We start from the raw sequence: 23,336 nt of genomic DNA, 5'->3' as shown, positions 1-23,336 counted from the left end.
AGTATATGAATTAATTACATCAATAAACAGATGAAACGTATTATTAAAATTTACAGTTGGGTTTATTCCAGAGGAGAGATCTTACACGCGTCGGAAAGGCTTAGAGCGAGGTTCCAGACATGATGCGCAGCCTGCGTAGCTAGTTCAGGCCGTCAACTCAAGGCAGAGCGCCAACCTGATCAGGTGACTAGTCACATGCACTCTTCTCCTGATCTGGGCGGTCATTTAAACATACCTACCTGTTCATTCCGGCTTCTCTCTCTGGCTGTGCTGTGCTGTCGTGCTGCTGTTGCTCTCTGCTGTCAGCGCTGTCTCTTGCCGTCTCATCTGCTGTCTGTCGCTTACCTCGTCTGTCTGCTGCTGCCCATGAAGCTTCTCAATCCCACCGCCTCCCCGGCATCCACCTGCAGGCTCTGTTTCTAGATTCCCCTGGGGGGTCTTAATTCATTCCCTGTAATGAAATTTGGCATGTAACATTTATTAAAATGTTCATGCTTACAGGGAATTAATAGATACAGACCCTGACGCCAAACTATGCTTCATATATTTATGCTCAATTATGCTCAATAAAAATATATTCTATATTCAATCAAAAAGTTGTCGGACTGAAATATTCTTCTGAAGTTTAAACAGAGATACAGAGTTTTATACACATAGCGTGGGTTTACGCCTGCCGTCATCACGGCAGCTGTCGTCTGTGTCCCCATCTTGCTTCGTTTCCTTGGCAACTAGGTTCACAGCGACCTCAATACTGTAAACAATTCCGAGGTTAACCTACTATTTTAATATTGTTGACTTACCGGTGTACTAGGAGCCATCAAACAAAAACAAAGTTTACAGGCACTGCCTGAGGGACCCAGGAAGTTCAACCAACTGACACACAAGAGGCAGGCTGGCTACCTAACATGAACAAGCACATACAAATGAAAAATGGTACAAAACAGATCTATCAGTAACTTTTCCCTGTGTTTACAACACAATACAAAACTATATAGCCACCAGAACGTTCTTGACACTTCACTGCCTGGCACAGTAAAGACTCAAAACTACACAGCTTTGGAATTCACAGCATCATGTGTGGGTGTATTGCACAAAATGAAGTTCAGTCAATTATAATCTGCCTTCAAGACATATGGTGCAAGTATGAGTAGATTGATGAAGGCCACAGGCTGAAACATTAGTACAGTAGCTACTCTTGTCACAATACAGCAGGAAAAGGCCCTGGATGGCATCTATACAAGAATGCTACAGAGGCCTCCCACGAATCACGGGCAAGGTCAGAGAGAGATAAGGATGAGGTTGGCAGGGCACTGTATCAGACGCCCGGAACTGGCAGCAAGAGTTATATATACTGTATCTAGAGACAGGTATACCGGCCTACTGGGGCCTTTGCCAGTGTGTGTGGGTGTGTGTGTCAGTACGGCCTAACCAGATTCTATTGCAGTGCTGGTTTGGAGGGTGGAGTCGGAGATGATCAGTGGAAGGGGAGACACCTGGCCATTGTCCCCTCAGGCACTATAAATTACCTGTGCTTCAATAGTTTGCTTCTCTAGTCCTCCTCAGGCCGCTGGAGTGACCACACAGGAGAGCACCTTTGGTTATGTTGCTTTTGTTCAGCCTCAGTCGAAGTGGGCAGCATGTTTCCCTGCTTGGTTTAGTTTGGAAACTTAATTTGATGTTTTCTTAAATCATTCACCATTTGTTAATAAACTTAACACTTATTTAACTTATGCATTACCTCTGCGTCGTTTCCCCTTTTTTGTTGTGGCCTTGGAGCCAGTGTACAAATGGAAGTGTCCACTTGGGCGTTTAGAAACTGAATAGCTTATAAAATGTAGAATCATTTATCTGGTTACTGTTTTTACTGTTTTGTTCTGTTGTGTTGTTTTGTTTTAATAGTTTTTTTGTCAGAAAATGACAGACCTCTTTGTCCTTACTATCAGTGCCAGCTTAACGGAAGTGTTTTAAGTGCTGAAGCACAGGGCACCAACCTTGGGGGGGGCACCAAACGGCATGGAGAAAGTGAAAGAAGACAGAACTATCGCCGAAAGGCGACAAAATGTAGAAGCAGCTGCTGCTGAAGGAGCGCTAAAACGGTGAAACGCGCAGGTGAAGCGTAATTTTTATTGTCTGCAAAAAAAGTAATAAAGAAATTTGTAAAAAAAAAAAAAGTAGAATGATTTACACATACATTCATACTGCACAGTGCAGTGGTGCGTTCTACCGTGTTACGCTATATACTGTACATAGTGTGAACTGCCAAATCATTTTGTGGTGAATATTGTCTTGAGGTGATAATAACAGTTGGCCATTGGAATTTCAAAGTAATTCACATTAACTACTTAACAATAGAGGGGTTATTCCATTCGGCGACCATGCGCATGTGTACATGTGTGCGTGTACGTGCCGTCTGTGTGGGAGGGAATAATTACAGTATGCCCTCCGAAAAAACCTAGAACACACCACTGGCACAGTATTTGAACATGACGAGTCATATAGTCAAGCACTGTTTGGCAGCTTTATATAGATTATTAGTTGTTGGCATTCAATGATAAATGGTGCATTTATATAGCTCCTTACAATGTGCATTACATTCACACATACAATCACACACACACACACACACACACACACACACACACACACACTCACACACACACACATTAACACACCGATGGCGGAGGATAACCACGCAAGGCACCAACCTGCTCATCGTCAGGGGTTCAGTGTCTTACTCTTGCTCAAGGACAGTTCCACATTAACCCAGGGGGGAAGTCTCGGGATCGAACCGGGAACTTTCTGATTCCCATAAGCAGTATAGCTCTACCTCCTGAGCCACTGGCGTAGGTCCCTGAGCCCCCATTATGTTTCTATAGTGCACCATGGGTCATTGCGTAACACATGAGAGGAGTCAACAGGACATCCGTTATTTGCTGGCTTATCAAACATTTAGCATCCAGACTCACATAATAGCCTTCTGTGTCCTTCCCTGACTGACTGCTTAATGACCCGTAGACCTCATGTAAACAGACACGCTTACTGTACATGCAAGTATGCACACAAACAACCACACATAATATGACGCTCTAAACACACATGCACGCACACACGCATGAGCAAGCGCACACACACATTTGTATATTACTATACTTGAGAGGGCATCAACAGCTTGGGACGGGGATTTTTGTGAATGCCATTTCTACAATTATTTTCCATTTCTATACCGCTAACTTTAAAGCTGAAAATAGCAGATCTACAAGCTCTGCTATTTTCGGTGTGCAACACCGACGCGCAACTATGTATGAATCAGGCATAACTCTAAACTTAACCTCTAAATGTCTAATCCTAACTCTTAACTCTAACCCCAACCTCGATCTTTTTCCTGATTACAAGTTTAAAGGGGTAGTTCACCCAAAAAATTACTTATTTTCTATCAATTACACACCCCATGAATCCTTGAATTCATGGCGATCTTTTGGTTTTTGTCACATTCCTGAGACAATAATTTGATGACCGGCGGAAAGATGCTAAAAATAAAAATAAAATAAAAAATGAATACAATAAAAAAATGTAATAAAATAAAAATGAAAAAAAGTAATCGAAAAAACACGGCCCCTCGCGTATTAGGAGGGCAGGGTGAGTCACCAGAACCAAGGACGGGTGTTTTTGATGAATCTAACATGTTAAAAATGGAGTTTAACCAAAAAACAACCAATGTCTATTTCTCAAATTGTACTATATACTATACCCCCCCCCCCCCCACACACACACACCCACACACATACACACACACACACACACACACACACACACACACACACACACACACACACACACACACACCCCTCTGCTTGACACCTCTTGCCCTGCACAATTACAGAGACACGCTCCATATCTCTGTAACGAGCATTAGACCCAGGAACAAACTACCATTCCAATGCCTCATTAGGATTTGTTTATGTGTGCAAGTGTGTCTGTGTCTGAGATAATTAATAAATAACTTTATCTCCAGCTAACCAGCCTCCCAAACAATTCTATTTTTGGAGATAATGATGCAACAGTATGAAATGTCACAGTACGGTACGTACCTAGCACGAAGAAATAGGCTGCAGTATTTCATTTAATTAAAGGGAATTAAAAGGGAAATATGGGCCCACTGAAGCTTTGAAGAAAAATATCGCTTTAACCACTTGAACCCCAGCATCCGTATTGTGGGGAAAGCTTTCGCTGAAAATAGCAGATCGACAAGCTCGCAACGCGTGAGCTTGTCGATCGGCTATTTTCAGCGCCCTCTGCAGATATGGTCTGGCACCGCTCAGTTGTGATTGGATTTCACTCCCTCCGAAGTAGTGAGGGACCAATCAGGGCCCAGTATGCAAATATGGGGGGCGGGTTTATCACCAGAGGCATTTTTTTTATTCGCCCCTTGGAAATGCAGGTTCCACACAGAGATTCCAGACTAATATCTATACGCAGTGATATTAGTCTGGCCATGCCAGGCTACATTATTTCTACACAGGACTTACATTTTGAGATTAGGTCTGGCTTAGAAGTGGAAGATTGAAGCCAGCTGGGATCTACTGTAAGTGTGTGTTATTTCACCTACAAACACAGTGGCACGACACAATTCATAATCATTACAGTCCATTATGACATTATAGGGCACATATGGGGGTAAAATGGCACACGAAAAGAGAATGTGGGTATAAAATTGTAAATCTAACTACTTCTCATGAATCATGAGTTTAGCTTTGAAACCATTCCTACTGTACATTGGCAGTGGTGGAAAAAGTTATCAGCTGTTTTATTTAAGTAAAAGTAGCAATACCACAACATAACAAGAAATGACAAAGTCATAATATACCAGCTTGCGGCAGGCTTTTTTTGCCCCAATCTGCAGCACAAAATGTAAAAGTGGTCTTTAAAATGAAATGTCAGCCATTCCAATGCAACCGAAAGGACTCCACAGAGAGGTTCATCGGTTGGCTACCAATATAAAGTGTGTGTGTGTGTGTGTGTGTGTGTGTGTGTGTGTGTGTGTGTGTGTGTGTGTAGTAAAAAGTGCAGTAGAACCTTTACCAGACCATAGTGAAGTCTGTGGGTTTCAGATACCACATAGCCTTTATAAAAGTGAAGCTCACAACGTGTCTTTTAATTTCATGCAAGTTTGCCCTTTCCACTACTGGCTTACATGAACAAAATACCCAAATGGGTCCATTTGGTTTCATTAATGTCTTTTCTAATTCAAGTATTCAATAAAAAATGAAAAAGAGCAGATCTACAAGCACACAAGGCGGCGACGCGTTGTGAGCTTGTAGGTTTGCATCATTTTAATCACAAGGCACGTACCTTTAAAATGGTATATAGATTGACAATGTAGGTGACACACACGCAAGTGTAAATGTGTTTGTTTGGGAAAAAAACGCTTGTTTCGGCGCTTGTTTTTCATTCACACACACACACACACACACACACACACACACACACACACACACACAGTGTTGCCATGTGTACTAATTGTAAGCGACCTCGTGTTCTGTAAAGTTGCTTGTAAATATTGGTAGTTGCTTTTTATTTGTTATTATTTTGTTGTGAGCTTGTAGATCGGCTACTTCCAAATAGTCTATTTTCAAATAGCCGATGCATATAGGTTTAAAGTGCTCATGTAGCCTAATAGTCACTTAAATATTTGGCTTGTTTTCATTGACCTGGTTGGTTATTTCTCTCTCATAAATCTGGCAACCGTGTCTTTGTTTAGACCAGCGAAGAAGAAAATGCGGAAGTGATGTTCGCGGACCCCCTGGGAGTAACATGGCGGCCCCCTTTGGCGGGTTGTTTTTGTGAGCTTGTAGATCTGCTATGTTTGCAACGCATCGCGAGGCGTTGTGAGCTTGTAGTAATCATTATCTAATATTCATATAATAATATAATGAGTCATCATACATTGTATTAAGTAATGTGATCACAGAGAGAGATATATAGGTAGATAGATAGATAGAATATTCATGTTATGCTGATGGATAGGTAGATAATGTGAATTTGTTTGTGCTGAAGTACTGTACAAATTTGAGGGGTTTTAACTGTACTGGAGTATGTGCAATTTTCTACTCCACTACATCTCAGAGGCATATTGTCCTTTTGTGAACTGTAGATGTGTATAATTATTACAAAGCCTGCATTAACCACTTTATCCCTATATACTTGTACACGTGTGGCTTTGCGAGTTGTTTTGAGCTTGTAGATCAGCTGTTTTCTAAAGATGTGTATATTGTGTGTATCGCGACGCCGACGCATTGAGAGCTTGTAGATCGGCTATTTTCAATTGATTGCAACCTTTATTGTGAAGGAACGACCGGAAGTGCTAAGCTATTCAATTCCGTGCGACTTAACACTCTGAGTTGCTACAAAAGACACAAAAGACACCAAAATAACACTGTGCAACGGGCTAATTAGTTAGCATTGATGACATTGACCACACTAACGTGCATACAGGTTGTTGATAAGATGTTTAACGTAGCCGTTTGAGTGACGACAGCTGCGTTGTGTAACATTAACGTTAGCCGCATGCTAACTCTACCCGTGGCTTAACTACACACTGACGGCCCATTGTAGGCAGCTGTTGGCTTAAACCCAACTAACGGCAACACAGTATTGGACATAAGCATTCACATACATGCTTAGACAGTATTAGCAACAACCGGTAGTTTGTTTACATGGCGCGGGACGTCGCGGGTGGCAGCGCGCCGACATCGTCGGGCGGCCCGGCGATGTTGGGGTAAAGGCCCCACTCCCAGGCGAGGCTTATGCTTGCGCTAGGCCGCGAATTCCGCGGGCCGCTGCCTCGTCTCCTTCGTGTCTTGTGACATTTGTAATGGACAGAAACCATAACATGGTTAATACATTTTATTGTGGGATGTACAATACATGAAAATTACGGGTGTAATAACGCGACTTGCGTCGAGAACTAATGGAGAGCGGACATGAGCGCGTTTGGCTAAAAACTGTTAGTTAGTTGCTGTTACTATTAGCCAAAATCGGCTAGCGCTGGAAGGAATCCACTTCACATTAACACATTTATATCATATTTACATGCCGAGTTAAGCTCTGACATTTAAGTGATATGTAGCCTGATATTACCAGATTGCTATAGTGGGTTTAGAATATTTTAGAGTTTTTTTTTTCATTTGCTCATTGCTCATTTCAGCTCTTCTGGAAAATCAGCCAGCCCTAGAAGACTGTCTTCATGGGCAGTCAGAGGCGTGTCTAGTCCCATAGCTTGGGAGGACGAGGCCCGCCCGTGCAGAGTATGGGATTTGGGAAAGTATCCCCATTGGCTTAAAGGACAGCCAATGACGCGCAAATGTGTTGAAAATGTGTCGAATGCAAATGAAAATGTGTCGAATGCAAATCTCTAATGTGTCGGAAGTAGGTCTGACGGTTTGTAGACCAGCTTTGCAAGCTGGTAAAAATGCTCTACAAGTAAAAATCCTGTATTAAATAATTCACTGAATAAAAGTACAAACGTATTGGCATCAAAATGTACTTATAGCCAAAACTAAAGTAAAAATGTAAAATGTTTAAAAGTTAGTTGTGAGTACCCGGACCGTTAACGTATATTTTTTAATAATAATAATCTAAATCTGCAAAGTAACTAGTAACTGAAGCAATTGTATTGCAGTAAAAAGTAGCCTACATGTTGCCACTGAGAAGTATCGGAAAACGGAAACACTTAAGTAAAAGTACCTCAAAATTGTACTTAAGTACAGTACTAGAGTACAGTACTTGAGTAAATGTATTTTGTAACTTTCCACCACCGTACATTGGTATTAAAATGGAAGATGTGAGACATTGTGAGCCGCAGTCATGTGGGCTTCTATGCATCTGAAGATCTGAAGACTTTGGCTCTTGGCAATCAACACATTAGAATTATTCATGCGTGGTTATTCACTCGTGAAATGATTAGTGTTAGAGATGGGCAGAGGAGAACAGAGGGAGAGAGAGAGAGAGAGAGAGAGACAGAAACAGAGAGATAGATGTGGAGGAGGAGAATTATCTCTGCAATTGCTTGTCACTGTCACTGCCGTGTGTGTGTGTGTGTGTGTGTGTGTGTGTGTGTGTGTGTGTGTGTGTGTGTGTGTGTGTGTGTGTGTGTGTGTGTGTGTGTGTGTGTGTGTGTGTGTGTGTGTGTGTGTGTGTGTACACACACTTGTATGACTATACTTGTGGGGACCAAATGTCCCCACAAGTATACTATGTATAATATAGACATTGCGAGGAACATTTTCCTGGTCCTCACAAGACAAATGGTTATAAAAAATGTTGCTTGATTTATACTAAGTTTAGCCATTTATACCAAAATAGTTGACAACAAACAAGCTTATAGATCGGCTATTTTGGGTGGATGAAATCGGCACGCAATTAAACTAATTTTTTTTTTGCAAGAAGTGGTTAAAAAAAAGGTTTTACCACTATATAGGTCTACTGTATAAAATGACATCCCAAAATGATGATGTCCTCATAATATAGTATAGTAAAACATGTGTGTGTGTTTGTTTGTGTGTGTGTGTGTGTGTGTGTGTGTGTGTGTGTGTGTGTGTGTGTGTGTGTGTGTGTGTGTGTGTGTGTGTGTGTGTGTGTGTGTGTGTGTGTGTGTGTGTGTGTGTGTGTGTGCATGTGCGTGCGGGAGATAGCAAGGTGTGAGCCTCTCCCTGGGGGCAGGCTATGAGCACAGTAATGAGACACTGGTACACTCACACTGCTCCAACATCCCACAATCCCCCTGGGGAAATGAGGTGTCTTGACACCAGTGGCGGGAAGATGACAGGGAGACAGGGAGGAAACCAAAATAGAGAGACAGCGACACACACAGAGACACACACGTACGCACGCATGCACGCACGTGCGCGCACGCACGCGCACACACACACACACACACACACACACACACACACACACACACACACACACACACACACACACACACACACACACACACACACACACACACACACACACACACACAGAAGATGAGAGAAAGACAGATAGCAAAGGCGGAAAAGTACATGTATTTGGCCGTGGAACCCCATCTCAAAATATTTAGTTGCAGGGACCCCTAGAAGCAAAGATTTGAGTTACAAATGTTCGCTTAAAAAAACCAACTATATATATTCAAAGATTTGCACAAATGTTCATGATTTTTCAAAAATAGCAGATCTACAAGCTCATGAGCTGTAAATCCGCTATTTTTGAATAGCCAAAGTATAAAAATAATGGTTAAAGTGGTTAAAATCTAAAATTACACCCCTTTCCCGGGGCCAGAGCAGAAAAAAGAGAGTGAACGAAATAGAAATGCAGGAGAAAAAAGCATGTGAAAGAGAGAACACAGAGCAGAGCTTTCTTGACTAGTACTGCCGCACTATTATCAAACATGTTAAAGGGATAGTTCACTCCCAAAATGACTTTTTTTCTATTGATTAGTCAACCCATGAAGACTTGAATTCATGGATATTTTTTTGTTTTTGTCGCATTCCTAAGCCAATAATTTGATGACTGACAGCGGTTCCGGTAGGAGACACAAAGAGTCTCCTAACGGAACCACTGCCCACCGGTCCGCTGGTCAAATTATTGGCTTAGGAATGCGACAAAAACAAAAAATCTCCATGAATTCAAGTCTCCATGGGGTGACTAATCAATAGAAAATAAGTACGTTTTAGGGTGAACTATCTCTTTAATATAGTATTCAATCAATCAATCACTGCAGGCAGCAACCGGAAGGCAATGAAGAGAACGCACAAGGGGGGAGGTTTAAGGGGGGGTGAAGACTAACAGTTACTAAGTGGTTGTCCTTGAAATGAAAAAGGTTTGAGAATCACTTAGTGAATGGAAGCCAAGGGCCCAATGTGCCCATCCTGAAGGTAACCATTTCTCATGAATAACAACTCTTAACAACCAATCCCTCTCCAGTTCAATGTTGCTCTTGAAAGTTCCATCTTTTCTTCATTTAAGGAAGCTTTCTCAAAGTTTTACCTTGAGAGGGAAAAGAGGTTTCATGCCACGTCAGCAATTTGTGCCTCTTCTACAAAATGTAGTCGAGTACAATACTTCTTCAGAAGTTAGAACAGCTAATACAGGATATCTATTCGTCCCTTCCCTTCAACACGGTTAACAATGCTTTAACCCTTTAAGACCGGGAACGCATCTGTGTCATTTTAGATCTCAAGATTTCAAGATTTTTCAAAAATAGCAGATATACAAGCTCGTATGAGCTTGTAGATCTGCTATTTTTGAATAGCCAAAGTATAAAATAATGGTTAAAGCGTCCTATAGACTATTCTCCCTCACGACTCCCAAGCTGTGGAACGAACCCAATGAACCCCCTACAGTCAGCACTGCAGAATCACTATCCATTTTCCTCCGCAGTCTGAAAACTCACCTCGTCAGACAGCCTCATCCCCTAGCACTCCTCACCATTCCGTCCATCACTTCTCGTTGCCTAGAGATAATAGTTATACCAGTGAATGTCAACATTCAAAGACCCCACATTTTACTATGCATTATGCAACAACAGACCCCCCATAACTCTCCCGAGTTACCCGTCATTTAGCTGGGGACCACCATGGAACCCCAGACCCCACTTTGAGTTATACTATGCAGATCTACAAGTACTTGGGACACTTAATGTATATTATTTACATAAACATGTATCGTTTTCTTGTCCACAAAAGCTAAGAATGTTATTTAGATTGCATTTTGTTTGGACAGATGTAATGCTAGTATGCTACAGTAGGTTTGATGTCTGCCTGGTATCCTAGTTACTGTTGAAGCACTAGAATGTTTTTCACTCTACTTCCTGACCATTTTACCCCTGTCATTCTGTTGACAGGGTGCGTGCCATTCACTCTGATCTAGCACTTTGTACGTTTCTCTGGATAAGAGCGTCTTCTAAATGCCTATACATTTTCACTACTGCAAATGCATATACTTTTGACAATATCAACACACCAAGGTACAGGTACAATAGATTGAACCAATATAATAGAATGAATAGATTGAACACATATTACAGAATGAGAATGCAAGTGTGGATGTTGGTGTTCAGGCTCTGCTACATTTTTCTCCCTGCTCAGCACAATTAGAGAACCATCATTAACCATTATCCTGCTCTGTAAAGCACTTTGTGACTATGTCTGGAAATGTGCTATATAAATAAATTCATTATCATTAAATTCATTATCATTAAAGTTGTACTGTGCACATTTCAAAAAAACGATTTCAGCCTCTGCTGGTCATTACCGTCACTGCAGGCCGTTTGTTTATTACTGCGTTACCCAGAATTCCATTTGTTTTCACCGGAAGACGGAAGTGTTTCAAAAAGCGTTATTTTAATTGTTTTATACGATCTGTGGATCGTTTCTCTTAGCCAGTGGAGCTTTAGTTACCGTGAGCTGTGTTTTCTTTTTCTGTTTTTTTCGTTCTTCAAATCATACAATCTCTTAAAATCAGCATGAGTTTCCTTTTGTTATTAGCGCGGTAGTTCCTGGCCAAACAGGAAACCGGTGCAGTAGTTCCTGGCCAAACAGGAAACCGGTGCATTTCCGCTTCCATTTTCCGGCCAGATGACGTCATTATCGCGGGAACGTCAACCCCGACCCCGTTCAATAGAAAATATATAAATAAAAGGCTTTCGGGGGTGAAATTCATGGAGTGGGTGTTGTGAAACATTTGCCACTCACAAAAGATATACAATTTAACTTTAGTTTTATTGAAAAAGTTACCTAGCATTACTTTAAGAGCAGGGTGACAGATATACAATAACAACCCCCCATGGGGAACAGAACTAATAGCAGAGCCCACTGGTAGTGCTGGGGTGGCGGTGGGAGCACACAGCCCCATAACAAAAAACCAGGGACACAATACAGCGGAAGGAACGCAGATTTAGGTGAGCTTAAATAACCCGCCCAAATCGTCAGCTGATTGCCACGTCAGTGTATGACGTATGGGTCTTGCATGACACTGTATACACCCACATAGTAATGTGTAGTGTAACCTCTCGAGTACATACTGCCTGAACTAACCTCGCAAGCTACGTATCATTCCTCACTTAGCCCCACACTTAGCTTCCATTGGTGTAGCTTTGCCCCACCACTTTTCCTCATTGACCAAGCCCTATAAAAAGGTATTGTTTGGGTTTAACAGTTATTAAAAGGAGTTCACCCTTTTCTATCAATTACACACCCTGTGAAGCCTTGAATTCATGAAGATTTGTTGGTTTTTGTCACATTCCTGAGCCAATAATTTGATGACCGGTGGAGTCTGCGGAGACTTAAATGCAGGTCAATTGAGTCATCAAATTATTGGCTTAGGAATGCGTCAAAAACAATAAAAATCTTCATGAATTCAAGGCTTCTCGAATGTTTCTTTCTTGTTTCTCTCCCTGGCAACACCGAGTTGCCAGGTTCTGGGAGAGAAACAAGCAACCAGCGTTAGCTCGTTCTGCATTAGCGTTAGCTCGTCGGGGACTTTCAGTGCCTGTTAGGGTATCATGAGACTCCACAATGAGTACTAGGAGAAAAAAAACAGACTTTGCATTTGTTAAAATAGGCGAATTTCAGCTTTCCACGGGCTCCCATTATGCCAACGGAGGGGGTCGTTAGACGGGACGAAGGGGACTCTCTGGGAATAACTCAACGACCCTTTCAATGTTGGTGAGTGATTAGCGACACATCAAAGATAACACTTAAAATGTCCGGATGTCTCCTTTAAAAAAGGTTCACTTAACTCTCAAGAGTTACAGACCCGTAAGGGCCCATTTGGACCCTTGGTGGTCCTCGGACCAGACATTGAAAAGCAGTGGTCTAGAAAAGAATCACACCCAGCACCGATACATAGATCTTCAAAACCTTCACCGTGTTTATTCATTCACAACTTCCTATCATGTGCATACTTGAATACAGTCTCCCTCTGTTTTGGTATGACATAGAACTGGTGGAAAAAATATATATACAAATTGCAAGTATATTTATATTACTATTGTACAGTACAATAAAGATGTGGGTGTGTGTGAAAACCCCTCCTCCTCCCAGAGCTGATGAAACCAGTTGCAAGAGCATCATTTCATCATTAAACTGCTGTGGCACTTACTGTATCTGTCCTCCACTGAAGTCTCCGCTCACGGACCCGCAGAGTCTCTGTGTCCTTGAGCAAGACACCCTTAACTCCATTAAAACCAGGAACGCATCTGTGTAACCACTCTAACCATTATTTTATACTTCGGCTATTCAAAAATAGCAGATCTACAAGCTCATAGCGCTGCAACGAGTGCCGCGCTATGAGCTTTTAGATCTGCTATTTTTGAAGTATAAGATAATCGAAAATGACAGATGCTTTCCCGGTCATAATGGGTTAACTCCTATATGCTCGCCTGCTTTGGACTTTTGATAGAGAAAAGTTGTAGATGTTTCAGCATTTCCTAAATTTAAATAGGCACTTATTCATGTTAAAAAGCAGAGTGACTGGGCTGGGCGATATGGACAATATCAAATATCACAATATGTTTGACCAAATACCTCAATGTCGATATGGTGATGATAATATCGTAGTTGCTATAATATTAACTCATTCACTGCCAAGGACGACTTATGACGAGACATCGGCCAAACGCCCACACTGCCAAGGACGACTTATGACCCGAGTGACCATTTTCATTCTGAAAACAGCTATATCTTGAGTTGACTTTTTTTGCCCTGCATTTCGCGAGACATGACATTTTCAACGTGCTGCTACAAGGCAAGGGGCGGTCGCGGTTGGATTGTTTTTTCTCTGGGCGAACGGTCGGACGAGCGATCATAATGGATATACATTTTCTGTGACCAGTTGAAAAGGTAAAACAAAATGAAAATCGCTGGCAGTGGGCAAACGCAGCCAGAAATAAGTCTGGCAGTGAATGAGTACTTTTTCTTTTTTTTAAAATAGCCGCTTCAAGGTCACAGCGCGCCACAATGTGAGCTTGTGGATCAGCTATTTTGGCTATTCCTGACAATTACATTTTTTTAAAAGTATAAAATACGGTTTTAAGTGATTTAAACAACACTTACTATTATTTTGATGATATTCAAAATCCGAGACGATATCTAGTCTCACATCACAATGTGGATATAATATCCCTGCCCTAACTACAACAGAGCTGTTTTTCATTGGTATTGTGTGTGCTGATGTACAGTGGCAATATTCCTGAATGTCAGTTTCAAGACATCGTTGCTGCAGGCAGTAACCAACCCGGGTAATTCAGACATAAAAAAAACATTTAAAAAACAAGTATCACTGTGCCATCCAAGATTGTCAGAATTGTCACAATCAACAATAAATAACGTATAAAATTACTAGTTTGATTGGAATGCAGCATCCTACTGATAGTAACATTATAGAGATAATACGAAATATGCCCGCTAAAACAAATGGAACGAGAAAAGACTTTGCATAAAAACAAACAAAATGTCTGAACACTGACATATAAACAACTTTTAAAATGTTTTCATTACACTCACGCACCACGCGCACGCACCACGCGTACCGCACACACACACACACACACACACACACACACACACAACTGTAAGTACATTCTTTTTTCACTGTCCGCAGTTGGGACAATTAGACCAAAACAGACAGCCAGACAGGCAAAGAAAGACAAGACAAGACGAGTGTGAAAATAACACAAATAAAAAATAGAATAAGAAAAAAAGATCCCATATCTCTCAGAAGTACTCTGTCCATTTCCACAGTGGAGGTCCTTCAGTTCCACCTCTACACTGTGGGAGAACCATCCCATAACCCCGGTCATCCATGACTGCTGGTTCGACTCCTATGACACAATCCATGGTTAAGAGGAGGCTCTGGGGCCAGGCCGGAGGAGTGGAGGGGGGAAACAAAGGCACAGCTATTGGTCAAGGTCCATGTCCATATCTCACATCTCTGCCCTCCGATTGGTCCCCGGCTTGTCCCGTGCGTGAGGGTCCTCCTCGTCCACCTCCTCTTCCTCCTCCTCGTAATTGTCTTCCTCATTGTTCTGGCCCACCTTCCTGTGATGGTCCTCTTCTCTCTTGGCACCGGCCTCTTTCACCTCATCCTGATGAAGACAGGACAAACACACGCACAACGGGATGTATGGGTGCACCGGTTATTAAAAAATGGTGATAATTTAACTAAATCATTTATCAATATTTTAGGCGGAACGTAAAGGGAAATGTAAAACATTTTCAATTATAGTGACACACGACAGCGTTGTAGCACTTAACTCATTCACTGCCACAGACGATTTTGACGACTTAGTTTTTTTGGGGGTGTTTCCACTAGATGGTGCTCTTCGCTAACACATGAGTGACCATTTCATCCCCAGATGCACGCAGAAACAGGAGATCAAGTGATCCCAAGATTTACTGCTTCATTCCACTTCCTGGTTAACGTATTTGGGAAATCGCCTATATCTCGCCTCCTGTGTTTTACTATGTATTTTTGACGAGGCATGCTATTTTCAACGGTCTATAACAAGCGAACAGTGGGTCGCGATGACATTTTTTTTTTTTTTTCGCGGAAGCACAGTGATTAGCAACCATCAGGGGATCGATCATACTGGAGAAAAATATTCTGTGACTACTTGATAAGGTAAGAAAATCAAAGAATCGCTGGCAGAGGGTGATTCATTTATTTATTTATTCTGGCAGCGAAAGAGTAAAGTGGTTAATCGATTGGCTAGAAGAGGAAAGTTAGATAGTGTAGCTTTAACACAAGCGATTACATGAAAATAAAAACCTGGAAGAAGCCAAGGCCATGCTGAACAGTTAAAGGCACAGAAGAGCTGTGTTTGCTAAATCTAACCCCTCGTTGGATTTAAATCCTGTCACGGAAACAAAGTGAAGTTTATTTTGCTGTGGTTCTTACAGAGCTTAGCTTGATGTTTTATTACGTTTTTTTCTCATACTGTAGCTGTGATATATTTGCAGTCCATTGAGCTGTAGGACCTGCCTGTTAATCAGCAGGCTCTGGTGGTAACCAGACACCTAGACACCAGACACCTGATCCAGCCTTCATTTACCACACACTCTGGCCAGGTTACTGTTACAGGGACATATATGGCAACACATGAACACAGGCGAAAAGACACACAAGCCAGGGAAATATATCAATATAATATCAATATCTACTGTATGTTGTGATATGAGACTCGATATTTCCTGGGATTTTAGGATTTGACATAATTGTTGTTCTTTTCCTGGCATTAATCGTTAAAGCCCTATTTTATGCTGAAATATCCAATCTACAAGCTATCTTTGAAAATGTTTGGGGGAAAAAAAGCATATCGTCACAATACGATGTTATCGTCACAGTATTGATAGCATTTGGTAAAAAATACTATGACATTAAATTGTGTCTATTTCGCCCAGCCCTGACACGCACGCACGCACACACACACACACACACACACACACACACACACACACACACACACACACACACACACACACACACACACACACACACACACACACACACACACACACACACACACACACACACACACACACGCGAGAAGCTGCCTGGTGAGAGGAAGCTCCCTGAGGCTTTATGATCTGGGCCTCTCCCACATCACACTGAATACATCATTGCTGTCGGGCAGAAACCCCTTACAGTATGTCCATATTCTAACTGTGTGTGTTTTTTCGCAAATTAACACCCTACTTGATCATACTGCAGCGTCAGACAAAAGCATGAAAAGTATCAGATCTACTTCGCGGCGCGTTTCCAGCTTGTAGATCTGATACTTTTGATGCTTTTGAATTTGAATCCATATATTTGGACATATGAGGTTTACCACCCGACGGACAAAATAGACTTCTTCAGCAAGAGGTTATGGAGCCTATTCCTCTGCAAATTCTATTGAAAGTGCAGGTTCAATCAAAGCTCAACAGCACTGGCCTGGAGTTCTTTAACCACTTAAGCCCTATATAATTCATTGTGCAATGAAAGCTAAAAACGCGTGACATGTTGTAAGCCTGTAGATCTGCAATTGTCACTATATTGGAAATATCTTTCGTTCATGTCAAGCCCTGTACATACACGGCTAAATGATAAATGATGATAAATGATTATATCAGAATACAGCTTCACAATCTCCGGCTCTTCTGATGTGATTTTATTCTATTGTGCAACATTTGCTCTGATTACATTATTATTTTATGAATAGTGATCTTCTTGTATTTCTTCTTGTATTTTTAATGTTGTATGTTCAAATGGAATTTCTCTGCCAGCAATGTTGCCACAATTGTATTGTAACTGCATGTTACAATACTATGGCGTCCAGGTGGTGCTCTAGTCTCTCACCTGTTCTCCCGTCTCCTCATTATAAGGGTCCTCCCCTTCCTCCTCCAGCTCCTCTTCTCTCTTGGGACCGCCAGCCAAGTCCTCCTGAGCCTAACACACACCAACCACAACAAAAAAGAAAACAAGAGTCATCCACTTATGCACTATTCATATATTTTTTTATTACAGCCAATCCAGGGGCTGGTGAAAGGGTCTTTCTGTGTGGAGTTTGCATGTTCTCCCTGTGTCCCCTAGGGCATTGGTTCTCAAAGTGGGGTCCGAGGACCCCCAGGGGTCCTTGAGGGAGTTCCAGGGGGTCCCCAGCTAAATGATAGATTAGGCACCAAATGGACCCTAATGGGTCTGTAACTCTGAGAGTGTACAAATGGAACCAAATGGACCCTTGTGGGTCTGTAACTCTGAGAGTGTACAAATGGAACCAAATGGACCCTTATGGGTCCCTGAGAGTGTACACATGGAACCAACGGGTCCATTTGGTTCCATGTGTACACTCTCAGAGTTACATTGACATAGATTTTACAATATAAATTGCGGTCCAAGTGATAGTAATGCCATCAAATGGGTCTCCGTAGCCTAATGCATGTCAAACTGGGGGTCCTTGAAATTAAAATGGTTGAGGATCACTGCTGGAGCCGTAAAAATCTTCTCTTGTGGGGGTCCCTGGCTTATATTTTCAAATGGGGGTCCGCGGGCTAATAAGTGTCAATTTAGGGGTCCTTGACATGAAAAAGTTTGAGAACCACTGCCCTAGGGTAGGTACCCTCACAAAAAACATGCAGTAATCTTGGTCTCTATACTGCCGCCCCTTGGTCAGCCAGGGCGCCTGATGGAGGGGAAAGGAACTGGTTGGAATAACGTGTTCCTACCGGGGAAACTCCCCCCTGTCAGGTGATAAGAAGCGGTTTGCTAGCTCCTCATGCATTGAAGCTCATGAGCTCAGTTCTGAGCTCTCCCTAGGCTGGCAGAGGGAGAGTAGCGGCCAGGATTACATAGGCAATTGGCACTGGGTGAAAAAATGGGGTTACAAAATCGTGGGATAAAAATTTAAGACAGAAAAAAAAAAGATTATAGCCAATCTACAAGTTCACAACAAATTGCATCGCATCGTGAGCATTTTGAGGTCGTAGATCGGCTAGGTTTTATTTATTTATTGAAAATGGTTAAAGAGGTGGACGTGTGCACTTATGAGGGAGCTGATCAGTGTTTCCAGGGTTACGGTTTTGTTCCACTCTTACAATACAACTGTATGCAAGTGTTCACAGATCACAGTACATGTGATACTCTGGGGGTAGAACTGACTCACACTTTGTCAAACGTCATTCTTTGTGTGTGTGTGTGTGTGTGTGTGTGTGTGTGTGTGTGTGTGTGTGTGTGTGTGTGTGTGTGTGTGTGTGTGTGTGTGTGTGTGTGTGTGTGTGTGTGTGTGTGTGGTGCAGACCTCATCCTCTCCCTCTTCCTGGTACTGGTCATCTAGGGTGTCTTCCTGCTGATCTGGATTCCCAGCCATCTGAGTGACACACACACACACACACACACACGCACATGCACACGCACACACACACACACACACACACACACACACACACACACACACACACACACACACACACACACACACACACACACACACACACACACACACACACACACACACACAATCTTGTTAATATTTTATATTTTTAGCCAGTTTCTCATCCATGGGCTGGTTAGTGTGTGCATGTGTGTATATGTGTGTGTCACACAGATAAGAGTGTACACATCTGTGTGTCACAAAGATGACAGTATACAAATGGACCCTTACAGGCAGTGGTGGAAAAAAGTACTCAATTGCTTTACTTAAGTAAAAGTATCAATACTGCCTTGTTTGAGAATGACTGTTTTTTTTTATTAGCTGTACTATGTTCCGTCTCACCACTAGCTCTTCCTCCACGGCAGGCTTGGGTGGAGGGTCTGCTGCGTGCGCAGCTCCGTCTGTGTGCTTGGCCGGCTCCTCCTCCTCCTCCTCCTGCTCCTCCTCCTCGCCTCGCACCCGGTGCTGGGGCCGCTGGTCCTCGGCCTCCTCGAACTCGTCCTCTCCCTGGTTGTTGGGGTCGTCCTCGGGATCCACCTCGCCCTCTGCTGCCGCCTACAGGCCGGGGGGAGGAAGTGGAACATAGCAGTGGTGAATAGTTTGGACTGGAAACGCAGTGAGAGATAAGGGACTTTGTGAATGGATGAAGGGGTGATATGTAGCAGTGTTGATTTCGTCGACTAAAACTATGACGAAAAATGTTCGTCGACTACCTTTTTTCACTGACGAAAACAAAATAAAATCTATGCTATGATGACTAAAACTAAGACTAAATATATTGACAATTTGGTCAACAAATAAAAACTAGACAAAAAAATAGTGAGGGACTAGTGGAGAAGAGATCCAGTAGAACTAAAAGACAAGTCATTTTATGTTCAGATCTACAAGTTCACAACGTGACGCAGTGCGACGCGTTGTGAGCTTGTAGATCGGCTATTTTCAGCATGCAACCAAGTGTAAAATCAGCCATTACGACGCCATCAACGCCTGCCAAAATACATTTTTGGTCGACTAAATCAACTGTAGATTTAGTCGACTAAAACTAGACAAAAACTAAAACATTTCAGATGACTAAAATATGAACTACATGGAATTGTATTCAAAAGACTATGACTAAAACCAAACCAAAATTTGCTGTCAAAATCAACAGTGATATGTAGTGAGAGATAAGGGGCTGTGTGAATGGTTGAAGGGGTTGATTAGATGGCTGGATGAATGGACGGACGGACGGACGTATAGGTGGATAAATGGCTATATGGATGGATGAACAGAGTTGGGTTCGTTCTCAATAAAATAATGTATTACTATGTGTTAGATTTGCACACATTTTCAATATTTTTCAAAAATAGCAGATCTACAAGCTCGTAGCGCAGCACTCTGGGTTAATAGAAGGACACATTGCCCAGGTAAAAAAACTAAAAACTTTTGCAAGTTATCTAGACAAGGAATACACTCCAATGGAAGTTGAGCTGAAGAAAGTATTTCAACTGCAGGACACAAAAGCTTTCTTGGATCAACAAGAGTTCACAGTGTGTATGATTTACTTAGTTGTACAGTATAGCTGATAGACAAGCTTCACTACTGTATGTGTTACGGCGTGATGCGCTGTGAGCCTCTTTTAGTTTCTTTTAGCTTCAATGGAGAATGAAAATTGTAAGGAGTTACTTCTTGGAGAAGGGTAACAGTAATATTATTACTGAAATGTACAAATTTACAATACTGAGATGACAGTAAGGATGAAATGCTGGATGGACATGGAGGGATGGATGAATGGACGGGTGCAGGGCCGGATTACCCATAGGCTGTTTTTTTTTTTTGTTTTTTTTTAATAAGAATTAAATAACATAGCCTTAACATAACCATAACCCTAAAACCGAAATAAAGTAACCAAAAACACGAAAGAAACTAACAAAATCCGCCAATTTTGCGCGCAAGCGCACGATTTCGACGCGCGGGCGCCGAAGTGCGGGGGGCACTTCAATTTGAGGTCGCCCTGGGGCACCACATAGTGCTAATCCGGCCCTGGACGGGTGGATGGATATACCTGTGGCACTCTGTTATCCTCTTCATCATGCTTCTCCTCTTCCTCCCCATGAGGATCCCTCTCTGTTGACACACACACACACACACACACACACACACACACACACACACACACACACACACACACACACACACACACACACACACACACACACACACACACACACATTAATACGGTCTCAAAATGGCACCAGGACTAGTAGTCCTCAAACTTTTCATGGATCCCCAAATTAATATGTATTTGGCTGTGGACACCCATACGAAAATATTTGGTGCCAGCCAGGGACCCCCCCCCCCCCATGCACGATTTGTGTTGCTACAATGTTTATATATTCATTTTTTTTAACATTCTTTCACAATGTTTTTAAAATAGCAGATCTACAACCTCACAGCACATCGCGATGGCCGCACTGTGACGCACCGTGAGCTTGTAGATCGGCTATTCACAAATAGCAGATGTATATTGTGTTAAAGTGGTTAAAATGGCATTAGTCTTTGATGCTTGTCATTCCAACTTCCTTCCTTAGAGGGCAGTAGAGAGGCTGTCTGGTAAATTACATTACAGTCATTTAGCAGACGCTTTTATCCAAAGCGACTTACAATAAGTGCATTCAACATAGGTAGGGAACGAAACTACTAATCACCAGAAGTCTTAAGTGCATTCTCTTTTAAAACAAGCAACTAAGAGTATACCTAGCGCTAAGGTAAAAGTGCAATATATCAGCTACCTACTTTCTTAAACAGATGAGACAAAATAGCAAAATCAAATGAGCACGAGCTAAAACAAAAAAAGTGTATAGAATAAACAAGATCCAATAAAACAATAAAGCAAGAGTTCGTACAACTAGTTAACAACAACAAGTAAGCCAGGCAAAGAGGAAGGGTAGTGTTTCCTGAAGAGGTGGGTTTTCAGCCTGCGGCGAAAGATGGGCAGTGACTCTGCTGTCCTGACATCAGTGGGGAGTTCATTCCACCACTGTGGGGCCAGAACAGAGAAAAGCCGTGACCGTGTAGATCGGCCAGAAGGACCACTGAGCGGCGAGGCAACCAGTCGCCCCGTGGCGGCAGACCAAAGTAAGGTACACAGATTTTTTACTTAATCAAAAGCACCAATACCACAATGTACAAGTTTAGCAGATTGCTCATCGTGGCTGTCGGGCAGAAACCTCTTATCTCCGTGTTTTAATGAAAAAATCAATTCAATTAAATTCAATTAATTTAGTAAGTTAACGCCCTACTTGATCACACTACAGCGTCACACATTAAACACCAAAAGTAGCAGATCCACAAGGTCAAAGCGTGGCGCAGCTTGTAGATCTGCTACTTTTGCTATTTTTCATTTGAATCCTGTAACAGGATTTGGACATGAGGTTTCCAGACCCGAACAGAGACATCATGCTCATCATGACCATCTGAGCAGCCATCAACTGGGTGAGGCTGAAAGTCAGGGTTAACAGAGGTGTCCCCTCCTCACCGTCCTCATCGTCGATGCGATTGTCGTCTTCTCCCTGGGCGATGTCGTTGTCCATGTTCTCGTACTCCTTCTTCTTCCTTCACACACACCCAGTGATGACAAACGGTAGACAGTCAGACAGACAGTGGTTCTCAAACTTTTTCATGCCAAGGACAAGGGGCAAGCTTCTGAGTTGTAAATTGAGGTTGTATAGGAAGTGACCGTTCATATGAATGGCCTGTAGCCTTGCTGTTTTACCCCTGCTGGTGTCAGAAAGAATTAGGCTCCAACATTGTCATAAATACTATATGCTTCCAGTCACTAGTTTAAAGTCTTCTTTCAATCACCATGATATGCGTTTTGGTAAATGATGGTCCCATTATGATGATAAAGTAGGGTACGCTGTAGGAGGGGCGTGGCTACCATGTGATGATTTGATTGACAAGCTACACAACCAATAGCATTCATTGCCAGCCAATGCATTCATTAATTTCTGGTTTCTTATTTGCATATTCGGACCGGATGTAGAAAGATGGCGGATTTGAAATTGTTGAAAAATAGGCTTCATTTACGGTCTGTAGAGTCTAACGGCGTAACTTAGTCCATTCACTTTTTTACTATGGCCAAGGACCACTAAATAAATATGTATTTGGCCACGGAAACCCCGTATATTTATTATTTTTCCAAAGATGCAATTCAAATTATATTTCTACCAGACATTAACTCAAGTAATCCACACATGAAAATAAATCACAACATACACGTCCATAAATAATAATTATGTGTAATCAAGTGCCTTAACACCGGAAAAAAGTATTGAACACGCTAACTGAAATTAATGTAATACTTAGTGGAGAAGCCTTTGTTTGTAATGACAGCTTCGAGACACTTCTT

General features: G+C 42.1%; 1 protein-coding gene across 2 annotated transcripts in view; it reads right to left on the bottom strand.

The window, feature by feature from the left end:
- Nucleotides 1–12,885: 12,885 nt before the first annotated feature.
- golim4a (golgi integral membrane protein 4a) overlaps nucleotides 12,886–23,336 on the bottom strand; it is a 47,057-nt gene continuing 36,606 nt past the window's right edge. For both annotated transcript variants that reach the window (XM_084065255.1, XM_084065256.1), the window contains 6 exons: nucleotides 22,464–22,540; nucleotides 20,991–21,052; nucleotides 19,289–19,501; nucleotides 18,815–18,883; nucleotides 17,377–17,466; nucleotides 12,886–15,124 (listed from right to left, as the gene is read on the bottom strand). In XM_084065255.1, coding sequence (XP_083921381.1) covers nucleotides 14,963–15,124; nucleotides 17,377–17,466; nucleotides 18,815–18,883; nucleotides 19,289–19,501; nucleotides 20,991–21,052; nucleotides 22,464–22,540 — 673 coding nt within the window. In that variant the 3' untranslated portion in view covers nucleotides 12,886–14,962. The remainder of the gene's footprint in view (nucleotides 15,125–17,376; nucleotides 17,467–18,814; nucleotides 18,884–19,288; nucleotides 19,502–20,990; nucleotides 21,053–22,463; nucleotides 22,541–23,336) is intronic.

This window comes from Gymnoscopelus microlampas, assembly GCF_963454915.1.
Source record: "Gymnoscopelus microlampas genome assembly, chromosome: 8".
Classification (NCBI taxonomy): Eukaryota; Metazoa; Chordata; class Actinopteri; order Myctophiformes; family Myctophidae; genus Gymnoscopelus; species Gymnoscopelus microlampas.
Note: the sequence above shows the minus strand (reverse complement) of the source record. Positions and strands in the feature narration are given on the sequence as shown.